At 38.3% G+C, this 17,603-nt stretch overlaps 2 protein-coding genes across 3 annotated transcripts in view; one reads left to right on the forward strand and one right to left on the reverse strand.

The window, feature by feature from the left end:
- Positions 1-12,375, reverse strand: part of psme4a (proteasome activator subunit 4a) — a 27,377-nt gene extending 15,002 nt beyond the window's left edge. Inside the window, exons 1-19 of one of the 2 annotated variants that reach the window (XM_014008601.1) lie at positions 11,761-12,375; positions 10,802-10,942; positions 10,551-10,667; positions 9,106-9,162; positions 7,827-7,871; positions 6,726-6,875; positions 6,200-6,263; positions 6,038-6,112; positions 5,609-5,731; positions 5,432-5,524; positions 4,133-4,398; positions 2,578-2,764; positions 2,366-2,455; positions 2,191-2,255; positions 1,926-2,076; positions 1,361-1,459; positions 1,202-1,271; positions 1,035-1,102; positions 724-939 (exon numbers count right to left, since the gene is read on the reverse strand). In XM_014008601.1, coding sequence (XP_013864055.1) covers positions 724-939; positions 1,035-1,102; positions 1,202-1,271; positions 1,361-1,459; positions 1,926-2,076; positions 2,191-2,255; positions 2,366-2,455; positions 2,578-2,764; positions 4,133-4,398; positions 5,432-5,524; positions 5,609-5,731; positions 6,038-6,112; positions 6,200-6,263; positions 6,726-6,875; positions 7,827-7,871; positions 9,106-9,162; positions 10,551-10,667; positions 10,802-10,942; positions 11,761-11,957 — 2,274 coding nt within the window. In that variant the 5' untranslated portion in view covers positions 11,958-12,375. The remainder of the gene's footprint in view (positions 1-723; positions 940-1,034; positions 1,103-1,201; positions 1,272-1,360; positions 1,460-1,925; positions 2,077-2,190; positions 2,256-2,365; positions 2,456-2,577; positions 2,765-4,132; positions 4,399-5,431; positions 5,525-5,608; positions 5,732-6,037; positions 6,113-6,199; positions 6,264-6,725; positions 6,876-7,826; positions 7,872-9,105; positions 9,163-10,550; positions 10,668-10,801; positions 10,943-11,760) is intronic. The other variant, XM_014008677.1, reaches the window with a different exon arrangement.
- Positions 12,376-13,080: 705 nt separating this feature from the next.
- wdr27 (WD repeat domain 27) overlaps positions 13,081-17,603 on the forward strand; it is a 34,686-nt gene continuing 30,163 nt past the window's right edge. Inside the window, exons 1-9 of the mRNA XM_014008788.1 lie at positions 13,081-13,322; positions 13,590-13,731; positions 14,000-14,124; positions 14,379-14,495; positions 14,599-14,650; positions 14,857-14,927; positions 15,014-15,128; positions 15,848-15,950; positions 17,257-17,348. Coding sequence (XP_013864242.1) covers positions 13,140-13,322; positions 13,590-13,731; positions 14,000-14,124; positions 14,379-14,495; positions 14,599-14,650; positions 14,857-14,927; positions 15,014-15,128; positions 15,848-15,950; positions 17,257-17,348 — 1,000 coding nt within the window. The 5' untranslated portion in view covers positions 13,081-13,139. The remainder of the gene's footprint in view (positions 13,323-13,589; positions 13,732-13,999; positions 14,125-14,378; positions 14,496-14,598; positions 14,651-14,856; positions 14,928-15,013; positions 15,129-15,847; positions 15,951-17,256; positions 17,349-17,603) is intronic.

Genomic DNA, 17,603 nt, shown 5'->3' on the forward strand with positions numbered 1-17,603 from the left:
CCCTTTCCCAGCAAAAACAGTAAACGTTTGTAATCCATACTAAAATTTTGTATGTATTGATTTATTTAACTTTACAATCAGAGCTGCTTTTGTTTTTTAAATAAAGTTTAAACGCTGGAGCTCAATACTTGATGTAATTGGTCGAAGCAATCCGCCAAATGGGTTAGACAGACATCTAGTGCTCAGCTGGAGCAAATACATGGAAAACTTTCGTTTCCCGTCACAAATCAAATCCGTCATGTACCCAGAATGCATCGCTTCAGTTTTCCAATAAACAGTTTTAAAATTGCTTTATTGATGCTTCTTTAAAGAAAAATCTACAACAAACAAAAGAAAAAGAGACAAAGAAGCAGATGAACTAGCAATCCTCAACAACTTGTTAATTTTTACACCAGGAGCCAAAGTTCTGTTTCAGGAAATCACATCCCCAGCAATCGGTGCTTGTAGGATTAAGCTGTACAAGAGTTCATACACCACTAGTTAGCAGTCTTGTACATATATTGTACATGAATTAAGTGTCAAATTGAACTTGCACTTTAAAACTGGTTACCACAAATTTTTCTATGGCATAAGCGTTTCAGAAGTTGTGGACCTAAATATTTTCATGAGCACTTTTAGAAATTGCGGAGCTAATTTTTGGGTTAGCGCTGCCCACCACTGATTGTTAGTAAAAGGACAGTAAATCTGTTTTTTATTAAACCTGAGTGAATACAGAGTAAATACCTTGATGGGGAGGTAGTCACTGACTGGCTGGTGGAAGCCCCCTGGCACACTGCAGTACTCTGTGGGGTAGATGAGGGCAGTGGCACGAAGGACGTGATGCAGCAGGTTGCAGGCCAGAATATAGCCCTGCTTACACTTGAGGTGAAGAGTCAACTGCAAAATCTGGACCAGGTCCGAGCGATAGGGCAAGAGCTTGTCACCGTCCACCCGAGTTACCTGAAGTGAACGTCGGAAAAAGGTGAAAAAATACATTTACGACGCCAAACGTTGATAAGAGTGGGGGTTAACGTTTGGATTATGAGTTAATTCACCTCAGAAAGAAGTTGTAGATTCCACAGAAACTCCTTATCAAGCTCTTCCTCATTCAGCACTTCCTCATCTGTTTAAAACAAGGCATACATCAGACGAATGACTCYAGACGCATGTTACATTTAGAAACATCTCCGTGTGTGCCTCTCYATGCGCTTTGATGACTTACTGACAGCGATTTGGTTTATGGCATTGCAGCAGTGTGGCACGAACATCTTGAGCGACTCTGCAGGGTGACACTGGGACAGAAAATTTGAAWATAAGTAAACAAATATGAAAAGACGATCAGTTTGGCGTACAGATAATAGTGTGGGCTGGTACGACTGACCTTGGCAGCGGCTCGACACATGTCGGCCACCATCCTCCCAGCTACTCGTGTCTCAAAGATGTTGGTGGTTGCAAAGTTGAAGACCTTTTCCAAAGCCACCTATTTCACATTAAAGCAATATGTGGATACACAATTTTATAAATACATGCAGTTAAGATAGAATGTTATTTATTATTAGGTGTTAAATGGGGTGCAACGATACAGGAAATTCACGGTTCGGTTTGATGCTTCAGTTTCACAGTTCGATACAAAAAAAGAGAAATTTCCATGCCCCTTTTAACTTGTAATTTATTTATATTAATTATGAACATTTGTTTAACCTCAAAAGTACAGTTTTTTAATTAAATGTTGCTGAAACAGCAAGTTTCTCAGTGGACCTGCGCACAAAAATGCAGCCTAGGTGGAGTAGTCGAACACAGATCCACTGATCCTTTAACACAGAGCATCTTCAGAAGACAAGATGATAAAGTAAATTTTTAAAATCTGTATTGTTCGATACAGCACTGTTCGATATGGGTACATGTATTGTTGCACCCCTAGTGCTAAAATATACCACAATCCTAACCCTGAAAATATCCAAGGAGCACTGCGTGAGGATTGTGCTGAAGGTTGAGGACAGTCCAAGCTCTACAAGACTCTCGACGTGAGTCATTTTTTCAGTTTCTGTTTCTTCTCTGGTTTGTTCCAAAGTGCTGCTGTCGATCAGAGCAAAGCATCTGTGGAAAACAGAACACCCTTACGTTAAAATGCTCAGACTTACATTAAACTGTACCATAAAATGACGCTGTAATTACTGAACAATGCTATCATTTTGAAGTATATCATCATACCTGTCCATGAACTGCAGCACAAAGTCTTCAAACTCGGCCGAGGCAGAACACATCTCTCTTTCCACCTGACAGTTGCAGAAAAATAATGAATCTCTTTCAAATCTCTTTCCAACGGTCATTTTTTTTCCATGTCTGGTTTAATTATGAAATTGGTATAAAAACTGCTGCAGTTCACCTCTGTCAAATCCGTTCTTTCATGTAGGGCAGACGAACAGTCCACCAAAGGCACAAGAGTCACAAATGTAGCAATAAACTGGAACGTGATCTGTAGGGAAAAAAAACTTAAGTTTCTATCCAGATTTAAGGAATTTAGGCAAAAAAAAAAAAAAAAAAACTCAAATGTTTAACGGGCACAGACGTAAAACGAAACAAAACTTTGTATCGCACCATACACTTGCTGAAGTCGTTCGGGTCCACGCCCGGCAGAGCTCTCATGAGCAAGGGCAGCATGTGAGTGGGTCCTTCAGGATAGTGCTGCCCACCTGAAACCAGGCTACGTGCTACACCAATCATACAGCTCAGAGTGGCCGTCAGCTGGTGGGGTTCTGTTAGGGTCTCCAGAGCAGGATATGTTCTACAGTAGGGAGAGGTTACAATTAATCCTTTGTCTTCATTTCTAACAATGGCCGCCTTCTTTATTTCAACTGGGAAAACGATCAACAATGTGGATACTTTACTTTTTGAGTTTCATATCCTGTTATACTATCGTTCCCTCATCAAACACATAACAACAGTGTTGCTTTGACTCATTCATGCATGTTTGAGAAATCCTTCAATCTCCTGTGGTGGCCATGCTCAAAAACACTTGTTCATACAAAGTGTGGCCTATTTGTGTAAAGCTCCTCCCTGGAGCTCAGTCTAGACTTGCAAAATACATCTTAAAAATACAGGATGTTCATGATTTCATTGCAAAGCATAACTTCAGAATTATCAATATTAACAGTGTCTTGACAAGATGTGTACGTATAGATGACTGGAAAATATGTTACCAAGCTGAAACATGTTGCTTCATTTTTAACAAAATACAACGCTCCTACGAAAGGTTGTAAACGGCATGAAATATTGTTGTGACGCAGTGCTGAAGTGGGAGTGTCAGGAATGGTAGGAGATTCTTAAAGAGATAGACTTCGATTTCAAGGCATTTAGATAGGATATGATGCTAAGTCCAATTTATTTTTGACAGCATTTTCATAAATGAAGGTAACATAGTTACTTGATTGTGGTAGTGTGAAGTACGTGCCTGTAAAATGCATAATACCCCACGCCCCCCAGTAAAATTCTGCTAACCATAAATGCAATTTCTCATTGATCTGCACCAATAGCCTATATGCCACGGCCATTGATGACGTATTTCCGTTAAAATTCCTGCCATGCACATCCCTTCCACTTCCTGCCGTTGTTTTTAGCGTTAGCTGCTAGCACTAGTCCGTGAAAAAGTCACAAAAGTTAAAGCATCTGTGATCTACTGGTATAAAATGTGAGTTCAGTTGTGTGCTGTTGTGTCCACTAACCAGCAGGTACAATAGAGTAATTAGTTTTTCTCCATTTTCCTCAAGTTGATGAGGAGGAAAGATGACAGCTGTGGATCATAGAATTACAGGGAAAACTTAGCTAAAAGCTCAAGCTTGCGTTTGTAATCGGCATTTCTAAGCTGAGGATATTCAAGAGGCAGCGTCAGAAATGAGAAGACGGAGGTTACAAAAGGGAAATGTAAAATTACCCCCTTTACTGCCAAGACTAGAGAGGAAAGACCACCTCCAGAGGACAGCTAGAAGGAAGCTAACACAGCAGCCAGTACAAAAGGTAGGTGTGTGCGTACGTATACAGAGTATGAAACTTTTTAGGCAACTTTGTCATGAGTTTTATGCAAAAGTAAAAACTTGTTAGAGTGCATATTACAGCGTAGACAAAACACGAGCGCCGAGCGCCGAACCGAACTTACTTCTCAAGCACAGGAGGAATGACCAACTCGGGTCGCATTAAAGCGAGGTTTTGCAGAGCCTGGGCTGCATCAAGACTTCCCGTCTTGCTGAACATGGCCAGAAGAACCGGCTGCATCATACTTTGTACAAAGTCTGTGATATCCTCCTCTGTGAGTTTGTGACTGTCTGGAATGGGTGTGAGCCACGACGGCTTTCTGTAGCGCTCCCGATGCAACCGACGGACCACGCTGGCAGGGAGACGCTGAAGCAGCTTCATGAGCTTCATCTAGACACGAAGACAAGGGGAAAGAAAGACCGATACATGACAAAGGGGAGACAGAGGTAGGCGGTATGCTTTCATGTACAAATGGAGAGGTTGACTGTGTTATGGAGCATCTAAAGACACAGGTAACATAATGGACAAACAAACAAAAACCAATACACTGTGAACACAGTTTTATTCAAGTGACTTTTCATTTTTGTGCAAGTAAGTCTACATTTTTATCAAAATCACAGGTCAGAGGGGAAACTAAGACAAAAATACTTAGCCAAATCTAAAAAGCACGACAGCCATCGTTTGTTACCCATGATGCTATATTATTACTGATTGCAAAACACTGTTTACATGTATAACTGGCTGAACGTCTCGCACACGTCCAAGCAACACAAACTCCACCCCATAAAAAAAAGGGAATGAGTTCAACAGCACTTTACTGCCTGTGTTGCTTAAAATCGAACACAAGGAGAACCTCAAAACAGAAAGGCATGTGACCGAGGTGCCAGTGACCTTTAATAGCATTGCAGCCATCTCACTCACATGCCCTGCTGTTATTTCTGAACAGGCTATCAATGTAAATCTAGATAGCCAACGAGACTAGGAAGGCTTCCTAGAATGATGACACACATTGTGCCTCATCGATGTCAATGTTTTTTGGCGAGTCGAGGCAAGAACAAACTGGAAAACACACCAAAATATGGCTACTCAAAAGTGGCAAACAAAAATGTAACCTTCTCATTATTATTAACAATTCAAACAACCATTTGCTTTTAATTTATTAATTTATTTTTGGAGACAGGAAACTTTGGCTCACGTCATGAGGCCACACTAACCTCAGAATTGTTGACTGCTGTCTCTTGAGACATAGTTTGTAGAACTTTCCCACAAACCATATTAAACCATAAGAATCTGACACTTTTGGAGATTTTTGTCTTTTTTTTTTGGTCTTGCTACATGGGTACAATTTTAATGGTAAGCCTAATTAAAAGACACCAAATTTCTTATGGTGTGATTAAATGAACAGTCAAAAGAAATGACTCACCAACCAACGGCCATGATTAGATGGGTGGAAGAAAGACGTGATGCTGTTAAAAAGGCCACTGAGCTGTGCTTGAGTCTGCTTACTGGGTCCTCCCTAAAATTCACAAGGTTAAAGTCACTCAGATCATTTCGCACAGTAAATACAGTGAATWTAATCTGTTCTGATCTGTGGTCTAACCAGAAGGGATGACACCCAAAGCACCACGTGGCTGATGTCATAGGCYTTGGTAACGTATCGTGGTACCATCATCTGACCGGTCCCTACAGGAAGATTCAAACTTCTCAAAATTCTTGTGAAAATCTGTAATGTAAAAAATAAAAAAATATTGATAATTAGTTTGATATGAAGTAGCACGGGTCAGGCTTGTTTGTCTTTATTTGTGACACACATTAGTTTCATTTAGGAAACAACTATGATGCAAGTCACTTCCCCTCTAAGAGGGAGCAAGTTCAAAAGAGACACTTGATAGTTTGTTCCTCTGACTGGCAGCAAAAGCAGGGAAATATAAACCATGAAAACACATGACAGCATGTGCTACCATCCTAAAAACAAACAAGTCCTTGATTGCACAATGGGTTGCAGACAAAAAAGGGGGGTAAAACAAACCTTGGGTATATAGGGGTCCCAGTCAATGTAGCCGATGTTGTCATTGGCCAAGCGAGCGAAAAGATTAACCAGGTGCTGTGAAGGTGAAGAAGAACACGTTACAAAATTACAAAAACGACAGCAGAAATATTCATTATTGTGGATTTTACTTGGTCTACTTACAACTTCCCAACTTGGGAGGTTTTGCACAGACACCCACAAGTTGATCAGCTCATCAAACCACAACCTGTCAGAAATAAGTTGCTAAAATTAAACATGTAGTGACTCCCTTATGTACAAAACATACATATTTCAGTTGCAAAAGAAACATTTCATTCAATAAAAGGAGAAAATTCAGAATGATAATACTAAATAATTATCATTACTGGTTATTTATGCAGTTTACTACATTACTGAGGCATTAAATGTGTATAAAACTATARAAAAAATAAAAGACACTACAAGGATTAGGAAGCCTGAAAAGTCACTCCAATCATGTCTAAACTATTATATACATTTACTTGTTTTTTTTTAATCTGTTTATAAATTGACTTATTTACTTCCACAGGTAACCCATCACACCATTCACCTCTTTTCCTTTCATGCAGCAAGCTATTCTTGTATCTTTGAGTTGAAAGACTAAAGGGACTTCACASAAAGCAGTATTTTAGACCTCATCTTACAGAGGTGTGTGTGTGAAGTTTCTTACTTAAACCCCTTGTGATGCAGCTCAGGAGGCAGAGTTGTGGGCAAGAAAAGCTCAAAGTAGCTGATCGCTCTCTGCATGGTGACGTCAAAGGGACAAAGAAGTGGTCTCCACTCATCCAACATCTCCTGAGTAGCGGTCTCTGAGAAGTATCTGCACAGCGGGGAATGTGGTTACAATGATTTGATAAAACAGGCTAATCATGATGACAAAAACGGTATTATTTATAATCTTATATATGGAGAGTTAAAGCACAAAAACATTGCAAAGCTTGTCAGTTTTAAGGTCTGTATGGAGGCAGATAATAATAAGTGATGAGGAGGAGTTATTTTAATAGGGACAACAAAGAGACGATTTAACAAATAATAAACAGGACACTGGTGTCCAAATAAAGAGGATACTACTAGCATGTCAGTGCTGGAGTGGAACTTCTCATACAGACTTAGCACATGTTTCTGTGTTAGTTTAAATCCTTTTGCTTCCTTCAGATAAGGTAAGCCACACATTTCACAAGCTTGCTCAGCCTTTGTATTGCTATTACATCTGCTAAAGACCTTGAAAAAAAAGAAGTGGAAGTATAGCTTTCTGCCCTTCRTCGCTGCTGATCCACAGTATCTGAGCAGCACCTCACAACAAATCACTGTCTCTCCTCAGAGGTACAAGAAACTCCCTCAGTAGACAGAATTAGATGAGGTAATAGGATTATCTGACTACTGTAGGAGCAAACTCAAGTCCAAGTCCTACAGCCTGCCTGAGATACTGTCAAACGTACAACTCTYCAGACAGTTACTGAGATCTGCTGGTTATAGAAAAGTTTTCTGTCTGTGAAGTACTTGAGTTAAATCTAATTTTAGGACAACTTACTAACAAATARGTTATGTTATGCAATTGCTATTTAACATAAAGTCATATTCATGCCATTATATGAACAGTCAAACTTGCAAAAAAAATACAATAAATAAAAAAAAGTATTTAAAGGATTAAAAAACATTTTTTAAACAACTGACAGTCACCTTAAGCTTAAATTATATATGAAAAGTATCTTACTGTAAAGACAATCTGAGATGAGTTATTTATTACTATGTATATAAAKGATGTACTCACGGTCTGCAGCTTTTCACCAGTGTTTTCAAGACATTTTCCACTGAGCTAGAATAAAGCAAAACAAGACTAATGTTAGTYACCTACCAGTCAAACACTGATGTTAGTAAAACAGTCATCACACAGGGACCATCTGACTTTTTTTTGCATGCATATAGTATGGAAATCATTTTGCACATCTAACTTGAGCACAATAAAAAAAATGCTTGCATAATAATTAAATTGTAATCAAATAATTTTGACAGTCAAAAATATCTTCAGAACTGTTGCTGTACAACACAYTTTTACCCAGTATCTTAAACTGATATGTGGCGTTAGTCTGGGGAAACAATATCACAAACTTCCAACAAGTTTTTTCACAAACTGACTGCAGATGGAGAACCTTAAACCAGTATAACCATTGACCACAATCTCCTTATCTGATTTACTTTGAAACAAAGAAAACAAAACTTTTTAAATCCAACTCCACTGAAATTTTATRGTTATGATACTGAGAATCTAATACAGCAGACTTACAGCTAAGAATAATACTTAAATAATTTGTAAATCATGTGTGAATCTCTGAGCAGTACTAGCTAAATGCATGGTTTAACCCAGTACAAGCCAGTAATGTACAGCCAATAGAACTTTAAAAATACACATGCACATTCAGTTTTTTGAACTAGCTGGAATGAGTGAAACAACTCCGATATATACTTTCTGACCTAAAGTTTCAAATAGAGGGGATCGAATCTGACAAAAATCTGAGCTGTGTAACATCACCTAACATTTATTAAGCACAGATGACAAACTTAAGCTAGCAGCGCAAATGAACAATAAACCCTAAATTATCATTCTGTGTTCATTTAATCACATTGCAACTCTGTTAAGGCATAATTAATCGTAGCCAATGTATAAAAAGAAGCAAGGATTAATTCTTAGTAATCAAGCTTTTGTTGCAACACTGGTGCCCCATAATTCTGTTTAACTGGAAAAAAGTTGGAAATACAACAGATTATAAAATATCCTAAAAAATATAGAAGAAAATACACATTCTCTGATAACTGCTTTGGTGGATAGAGCATTAAAATATCTGTTAGCTGCAGTGCGACAGTCTCCAATATGAGTGAAATGTTAACATTGGTGACATTTCTTTTTTCTTTACTTTTACAAGCTACATATGGGGTGTCCAGTTGTGGGGTTTTACATGCAATGTATACCAAAAACTAAAAAAAAAAAAAACCATCCAAGTGCCTTTAGAGGCAGAATTTCAAAATAAAACACAAAGAAGTGCTGTCCTTACCACCTCTGAACCAATTTTAACATTATGAGTTTAGAAGAAGAACGAGGCCATGGAGAACTGAATGTAAAAAAAGAGACAAAGGCATAAAAAAACAATTTCAGCACAAGAGCCAATCACTCAAAATAAGAACATGCTGTGCATCAGTGTTTTGCACAGTTATCAGAATGACCTTTTTGGTGCAAGTTCCCATAGTAATAATTTGTCACTGTGGAGTAAATGAGCAGGCCATCAGCCAAAGCAGCTTATGATAAACGCACAATGTTTCCATAGCACCATAAAAGAGCACCACGCACTGCTTGCCAAAACTTTTTATGAAAAAAAAAAATCCAAATTTTAGCTTCTTTCAAAAATCAAGCTAGATGTACAGTTTGGTTATTGTTTCCTGTAGGGCTGCAACGATTAATCAACTAATCGATTATTAAAATAATCGATGACTAATTTAATAATCGGTTAATCGTTTTCTTTTTTTTTTGTTCTTTAATTTGTTTTTCTCTCCAAACTGCTTTGACACCTTCCACTGCCACATCTGCCTTTCTGTCCTTGACACACATGCACAGTAGTGGTAACTGGGGTAGGCCGTGGACGTCACAAGACATTATACAGACAGGCTCCGGTATCATGGCTACCCAGCAACGGAGCTCAAAAGTGTGGGATCATTTTAAGAAAATGAAAGAGAAACCTGTGCAATATCTGCAGAGCAGAACTTGCCTTCCACAGCAATTATTTTTAGTTAGCATATAGCTAAAATCTAACKATGGTTATATAATAGCAGCTGCATTCTGGCGCGATAAGCTGTATGTTTTATATTCAATTAACGTATGATCTGATTTGTCGACTAATCGAAAAAATAATCGGTGATTAATCGATTATAAAAATAATCATTTGTGGCAGCCCTAGTTTCCTGTATAAAGACTTGAAGGGTTTGTGAGGTAAAACAATCCAACTGTTCTCTTCTAAAAGCAAACTACGCTTTTATAACAACTGCAAAAGCAATTTAAATGTCACTTAAGATTTAATAAGTGAGAGTTTAGGAATCGTTAAATTTGATGTATTAACACAGTAACCTAAACTGGCAAAAGCATACAAATAGACGAATGTGCACTTCACAGCTTTGTTGCTTAATAATTGACAATGAATTTGTAAAAAATTAACACGTTTGTGTTTAGATGTTCTGTTCGACCGCATCAGAGAGCCATACTGAATTAACTAAAGAGTTTTGCCTCAAAAAAGAAGGAAAAACTTGATTTAAAAACTGAGAATAGCACTTATTCCAAAACAATTACTGAAAAAAAGTGTGATGTGGAGATGTAGACCAGAAAATAAATAAATAAATAAATACAATAATAAATAAATTAAAAAAAGGAAAACATTTCACACCTAAAGCCAACTTAGCAACACTACTTCTTATATCATTTTAACAGCATAAGTACAAAAACGAGGCGTACTTGGGAAACCAGTTGAGGCCCAGGTGCTCCGTTTTTGAGAACAGAACTCTGTCATGTAGCTCATACAGGGGTCTCCAAGGCAACTCAAGGTCCTCCCTCGACAGTAGTTCTCTTTTCCTGTTAGAGATAAATAAAACATTCACCCAGACGACAATAAAAGTTAGGAGATACACCGATCGCCGTAAACCTTCAATGTATGAAAATACGTTTTTCATTGGTGCATCTGCAAAAGATGGGGGGCACATGCTCACTTGAGGAGGTTGACAAGTAGGCGAGCTAGCCCTTGCATCATGCTGATCTCCAGTCTGGGGGTCGTCACTAGCTCATACAGCAACTTGATAAACAGCACATGGTCTTCTTTGCTGAACTTCCGTCCGTACAGCCTCATGTACCTGAATTGGGAGTTCAGGTTTAGGCGAAAACACAATCATGTAGTGTAAAAACAATCCCACTGTATTACATGAAAAGAAATCCATTATTCTTAGAAATAACAAAACTAGTATCACAAACAAAATACCCCCCTCTGATGTGATTATGATGCCAAAATATACTACTACAAAATATCTGGGTCACCCAAACAGCAAACCCTCCATCTCCCTGAGTAAGCTGTGAGTCACCTGACAAAACAATGAGCCAACACTAAGAACTGCAACGGATTTAAATGCCCGAGCAAGCAGGCAAAATAAAACTGAAGGACATAAATAAACAGTGTCCTCTCGAAATATTTCCCAATGTAATGTGTGTGGCTAACTTGCAACAGGAAGTCAGGGGAACAACCAAAAACGTCATGATGACACTGCATATTAAATAATGAGGTGACCTTAGAGAAGCACATGGAGAAAATTCTAAATAATCCAGTTAATTCATAAAATTTTAAATAAGACATGACAACAGAGGTCATAGTAGTAAATACTAGAAGTACTAGTAAGTACTAGAACATTTAAGCAGAGCGGAAATGACCTACTGTGCTGTGGTGTCTGGGTCATGTTTAGCAGTTTTCTGTGGATTAACTGTGAGATCTTAAGCGTATCTTGTTACAATGTTTTATCACAATATAGTTTTTGATCCCCTGAGCAGTCTGAGTAAATATGCGACATCCATTCAAAAAGCTACGACATATTAACTGTAACATAACTCAAAACATGTCATAAAATAGAGAAAAACTGTTGCTGTTACGCCACAGATCCACACACAAKATAGCGGTACTTACGTTGAAAGTTTCCTCGTCCAAAACAGGACGCCGGGCCATATCTCTCTAAGCTGAATAGCTCGGCCCAAGTTTCCTTTGATTTTGCTCAATATTTCGTTGGARTCGTCATCTAGCCTGTCCGCGTACGGCAGGAGTTTGTTGTATACGATGTCTTTTTGAGGAACAAAACCTAAAGTGTCAGACTGTACCCTTTTCATAATTTCAAAGTGGCTAGCTCCACTATGCTAGCACTTTCCCCTCTACTTTCGCAGGCTCTCCGTGCACGTTCTTGTACTCTCCGGCTAAATTAACTAGCTACCAGTTCCCACTACGTATCTTTCCCTGTGGAAAAGTCTGGTTAGGAGAATCGAAAGTTGATGACACGCAAGCTAGTCATTTAGCTTAAGTTAAATTAGCACACCACAAAAAACATCAGCGTAAACGAAATAAATACAAGGCTAGTAAAAACACAACTTTCTCCCCATAAAAATAAAACGCCTCGGCATGGGAATTATTACTTTCTTTCGGCCCACGTATTTCTAAACGCCTGACGTCAAGCTAGCGGTTTAGCTAAAGTTAGCCGCTCACTACAAAAGCACTGTCATATCCCAAGGACCGTCGACGTCAACTGATTCATCCAACTACCGCAYGGCTGACTGACGACACCCAGCTTACCAGCCACCCCCAACACATACGTCATATCCGCCTGCTACAACGACTACAGCCGCTACAACTACATTTCCCAGAAATCTCCCGCGATTCAAGCTTAGCATTCAAACAAGATGATCTACTTAGGAACTTGTGTCCTCTCGAGGCTTCTGCTTAGCAGAAATTCGCTTTAAATGTATTGATGTCTTGTTAAAAGAATCAAAATTAAAAAACACTTTTTTATTTAATCAATAATATTAATTATTTTTAATAACAACAGTCGACAACAAATGATAATGAAAATGGCAACGAAAAGTGAACAGGTCAAAAAGATCATGGGCCAAAAATAATCAAACTGCACATAACTTAAACGTTTGCGCTATCTTGTGGTGAAATAAGGTATTAAAACAAAATCAGCATTATACAGTTGTCTCACTAAATAATTTGGAATACGTCAGGGCATAGGTAATGTAATCTATATATAAAATACTTAATGAGCCAGTTACGTTAAAAATGTGTTGAAATGCATATTTGAAGTAAGGGAAGGTATCTGAAAGGAACAATAAACAATCAGCGAGACAGTTCAAGAGCTGACTGTGGAAACCACTTGCTTCAATAGACGATCTATGTATGTTGCGGAAATCCCTTTTGTATCCTAGCAACCACGGACTTGTTTTCAAAGTCCACGCGAGCAGCCCCAAACATTTGCAATGATGAGTCTTCAGCGACGAATATTCTGATGCATATAACCAATGCGACATTTCAGCTTTTCACATATTGAGCATAGTGAGGCAGAAATGATTACTCAGAAGCTCAGTTTGACTTGTGATAGACTTTTGTCGCACCAGCAGCTCGCGTGTTGCCACGCTTACTGCGGAATACCATTCCAAGGCAAGGACGCAATTATTTACAGCAATCTGGATCCACAACAGAAGGTTTGTTACTTGGATTCTGTTAAGTGTGTTTTGAGAAAACCTTATCATTATTAAACTGTCATTGCAAGTTAATAAAAAAAAACTACAAACACATTCTGACATTAGAGTGTACCTGATGTTATTCTGTATGGGGTTCCATTAGTGCCAAAAATATCACCTTAAAATATCACCTTACATATCACACCGTACATCTTACATAGACAGAAATACATATTTTTGGCATAAAACCAAACTAAAGTTGTTTGTTTGTTTGTTTGTTTTTCACAGCCACTGCTGCTAACAGGTCATCACGGTGACATTAGTGCCATGACGTTTGGAAAAAGAAGCAGACCTGTTCTTCTCTGCTCTGCTTCTGCAGATTATATCATAGTCTGGGATATGGAAGCCTGCCAGAAGAAAACACAAAAGGGTAAGAAACAATGTTTRTGTGTGCACGTACGTGTGCATTCTGCAACAATCTGCCATAAATACTGTTTCMCATCATGCATCAAAGTCAAATTAAATTATAGCACACTTGGTAGTTGTCAGAACATAACATTTTCTTAACTTGTAATGCAATAGAACAGCATCAGATTAGGACCACGTAAACACAGGTCTGTTATGCGGTGAAATAATTCACTACAACATGATATACTTTGTTGTGTATTGTTTCAAAACACTGTTGTGTTTGTTTGCAGGTGAAGTTGCAACTGGAGTAGTTATTGGCACTTTACTAGGTGATGTTGTCCACCTCTCGTTCTGTTTCTCGGACGAACGAGTGGCTGCTTGCTCAGGATCAAATATATATGTTCTCAGTTRTAAGGTACACTATGACTAGAAACCAAGAGTTTTTTTTTTACATATTTCTTTACATTTCAAAAGCTGATAACAATTCTGGCACACCACCTCAGGAATAAATGCATTCATTGTTTTGGTTAATCCTTTGATTTTGAACCACACATTTAGGCCCAGCATTTGTCTATGTATATCATAAACTTTATAATAATTAAAATATTGCACCTTTTTCCCATTTATTTACACTGTTCCAAGTCAAAACCTCCCTTTTTTCCTCATCAGAGACAAGAAGAGGTGATTTGTACACTGACTGGCCACCTGGGACCTTTGACATCAGCAGAGTTCTGTCCCTGGAACAGAAATATTCTCGCTAGCACCTCGGAGGATCGCACTTTCAGGGTCAGGATGCACCTGTGTACAGATATGTTGGGCCATTTGTTTAATAAATAAATAAATATATACTGTATCTGAATGTCTATCTCTTTATCTGGTTTCGTTTCAGGTTTGGGATTTGAAAGCTGAAGCTGTTTTATACCAGTCGTTTGTGCTCTCTGGTAAGAAATTAATGTTTTAAATATTAATGCAGGTCTTTATTTATTGATGGCACATTCAGGCTTGTGTCCCCACTTGTTTTGACATGTTGTAAATTTCAGGCATTAAAGAATCTATTTAAAATCGTATTGTTGAATACATATATTTAGATATAGAGGAATCAAAGCAATGGATTATGAATAATGTTGATTTACTTTATATTTTTTAGCATCTCCGCTGCTCAGTGTGTTGTTTTTGGAGAAGGACAACCACCTGATTACTGGTTCAGCTGATGGACAGGTTAGAGACTGAGACACGTCCCAGAAAAACTCTTAATCAACGTTTTGTGTTCAAAAGCTTCAGGAAAACATGTTTTATTTTTTAAGGTGTGGTGCTTTTCTCTCGGTGATGAGCACAAGTGCCATCTGGTGACAAAAATGGATCTTCTGAAAATGGAAAAAAGGCATCAAGGGCGCCAAAAGCTTTTGAGCCACAAAGCAGGTAATGATGTCATCTATGTTGCACTATGAGGTCCAAAATTAAGACTAGCAACTGGCACGGCTAAGCTGGTGTTAGCATTGGAGAGGCTAGTGACAAGTATGGATAAGCTGGTGTTAGCATCGGAGAGGCTAATGACTAGCATGAATAAGCTGGTGTTAGCATCAGAGAGGCTAGTGACTAGCATGGAAAAGCTGGTGTTAGCATTGGAGAGGCCAGTGACTAGCATAAATAAGCTGGCGTAAACACTGGAGAGGCTTTTTCATATTAACCTCAGTMATTACCTGGTTGACCTTTGACCCAATGCTAATGCTAGCTTATCCATGCTAGTCGCTAGCCTCTCCTCTGATGCTAATGCCAACTTTTCTATACCAGACGCTAGCTTCTTCTTTGATGCTAATGCCAGCTTATCCACGCTAGTCGCTAGCCTCTCCGATGCTAATACAATTAGTTTCCACATTTGCCATCGCCAGCCTCTCATTTACCAGGGCCAGCTCCTCAGTTCGGTGCCCCGCCTATCATTAATCAGCTCAATAGCTGGCTTAGGAATATAGCCTCCTGCTACAAGGATGTAGCAACCACTGATTGCGCAATAGTCTTAATTTTGGCCCTCGTACCATGCCACAGTCATCCTCTGGTTGTGAGGGGGATTTTCATCTCTTTCTGCCTTCCTGACAAGTTTACACAAGTGTTGTGTTCTATTTGGGTTGTGTTCTCTTCAGAGGCTGAGGAGCAATCAGCTGCAGAAAAAGTGGAGATTTCAAAACCCGTCATCCAAATGGCTTTGTGCGGCCCATTTACAGACATCAGTACTGACCACAAAATGTGAGTAAACAAAGTAAACCTTAGCTGGAGACGTCCTTGTCAKATAGAAATGTGTTAAATCCTTTCTCTCACTTAGTTGTGTTTCAGCTAGAAAAAAAAACTTTTCTGACTGTGACGCAAGAAAGAACTGATGGTTCTTATTTGTGACAGTGATTCATACCTTTTAAAGCAAAATACAATAACACTGTAAAAATTTCTAAAGGGCTCGTTTTTCCTACAACTTGTATTTGATCCAGGAAAATATTACAACAGCGTTTCTACCCGTACTGTTACAACAAAACAAAGTAAGAAATAATTGTTTATTTCCATCTTTAATATTTGGACATTATTGTTACAAAGGTAGAAAAAAAAAAGCAAAAATAAATGTCAAATCATCTGGGGTTCATAACAACTTGTTTACCCAGAAAACATCACAGGAAACCAAAGTCCTATAAACTTTTGTAACTGCTAGGAAGCACAGTCTGAACTTTCTTTGAATTTTGTTGATGATAAAAAGGAAATGGGGATCAATTGGTTGAATTTCTAGATCCTACAGTAATACTTTCATTATGTTTTGTTTCAATGGAAACTGAAACTTTTGATTTAAGGCCAGTTTATCTGCAACATAATAACTGCTCTGTTACCAGCTTTTCCTGTAATAGCCTTAAATCTCAGTTCCTATTCAGGTGTGAGTTTGTTTTAAAGTTCAAACTTCACAAACGTGCTCATTTTAACTGCATCCTTTGGATCTGGCTAAAAATTAAAACGTTATATTTGTTAAAGTTGACATCAGCATCAAATAAGTTGACCCTTTTTTTTCCTGAACCTTCTGTCTTTTTATGGCCCAGCAGGGTTGAATTTAATTTAGTTTTTCCACAAATAAAATCTTTCACCTTTGGAACAATTTGAGTGGCGCAATTATCACATTAAAATGGTAACAAAAAAATTGAGACAAAATGGCTTTAATTGTGCCATTCTGTACAGAAACTGACAGTCAGCATGAAAGTAATGAGGCACTAAAATGTAATTGTCCACATTATATTCTCAGCATGTAGCCTAAAACCCTAGTTGTATAGAAACACAAAGATCTTCTCTGCTCTCGATGGCACTACTAAAAAATAAAGTTTTGTTTGTACAGAGTGGATGAAGTTGAGGGAAACTTTAAAAAAAAAACGTCCATAGTCTGGTGTGTATCCCCTTTGGTCACTTCAGTATGTTTTTCTTTGGTTTGTGGTTTCATTGTCTTTTCCCAAATGGTATGGAAAAAATGCTTTTAAGGGAAATCCTATGACATTGGTTTTCCATGTGTCTGTGTGGGCCCCTGCAGAGACAGCAGCTGGTTTTGTATAGGAAGCACTGATGGCCTATATGTGGTGGATCTGGCTGCATCAGAACTCCAAACAGTGCTGTATTTCAAAGGTAGGCTGCTGGTGGTATGGTTTCTCCAGCTGTTCCTTTTTTCTCTCTCTCTCTCTTTGAAACGTGGCGATTTATATAAAACTTTATGAAAAAGGAGCAACTTTTTGGAACAACGCAGTGCCAAAATTGTCAGGTAAAACCTTGTTATGTTATTGAGTAGATCACGTTACATAAATGCCTAATTTTTCCTTTCTGACCAATGCTTTAATTTCATTAAAGTTTTTTTTTTTCATCATGTATATAAATGGTGCGAGC

The sequence above is a fragment of the Austrofundulus limnaeus genome, unplaced genomic scaffold, assembly GCF_001266775.1.
Source record: "Austrofundulus limnaeus strain Quisiro unplaced genomic scaffold, Austrofundulus_limnaeus-1.0 Scaffold0, whole genome shotgun sequence".
Lineage (NCBI taxonomy): Eukaryota > Metazoa > Chordata > Actinopteri > Cyprinodontiformes > Rivulidae > Austrofundulus > Austrofundulus limnaeus.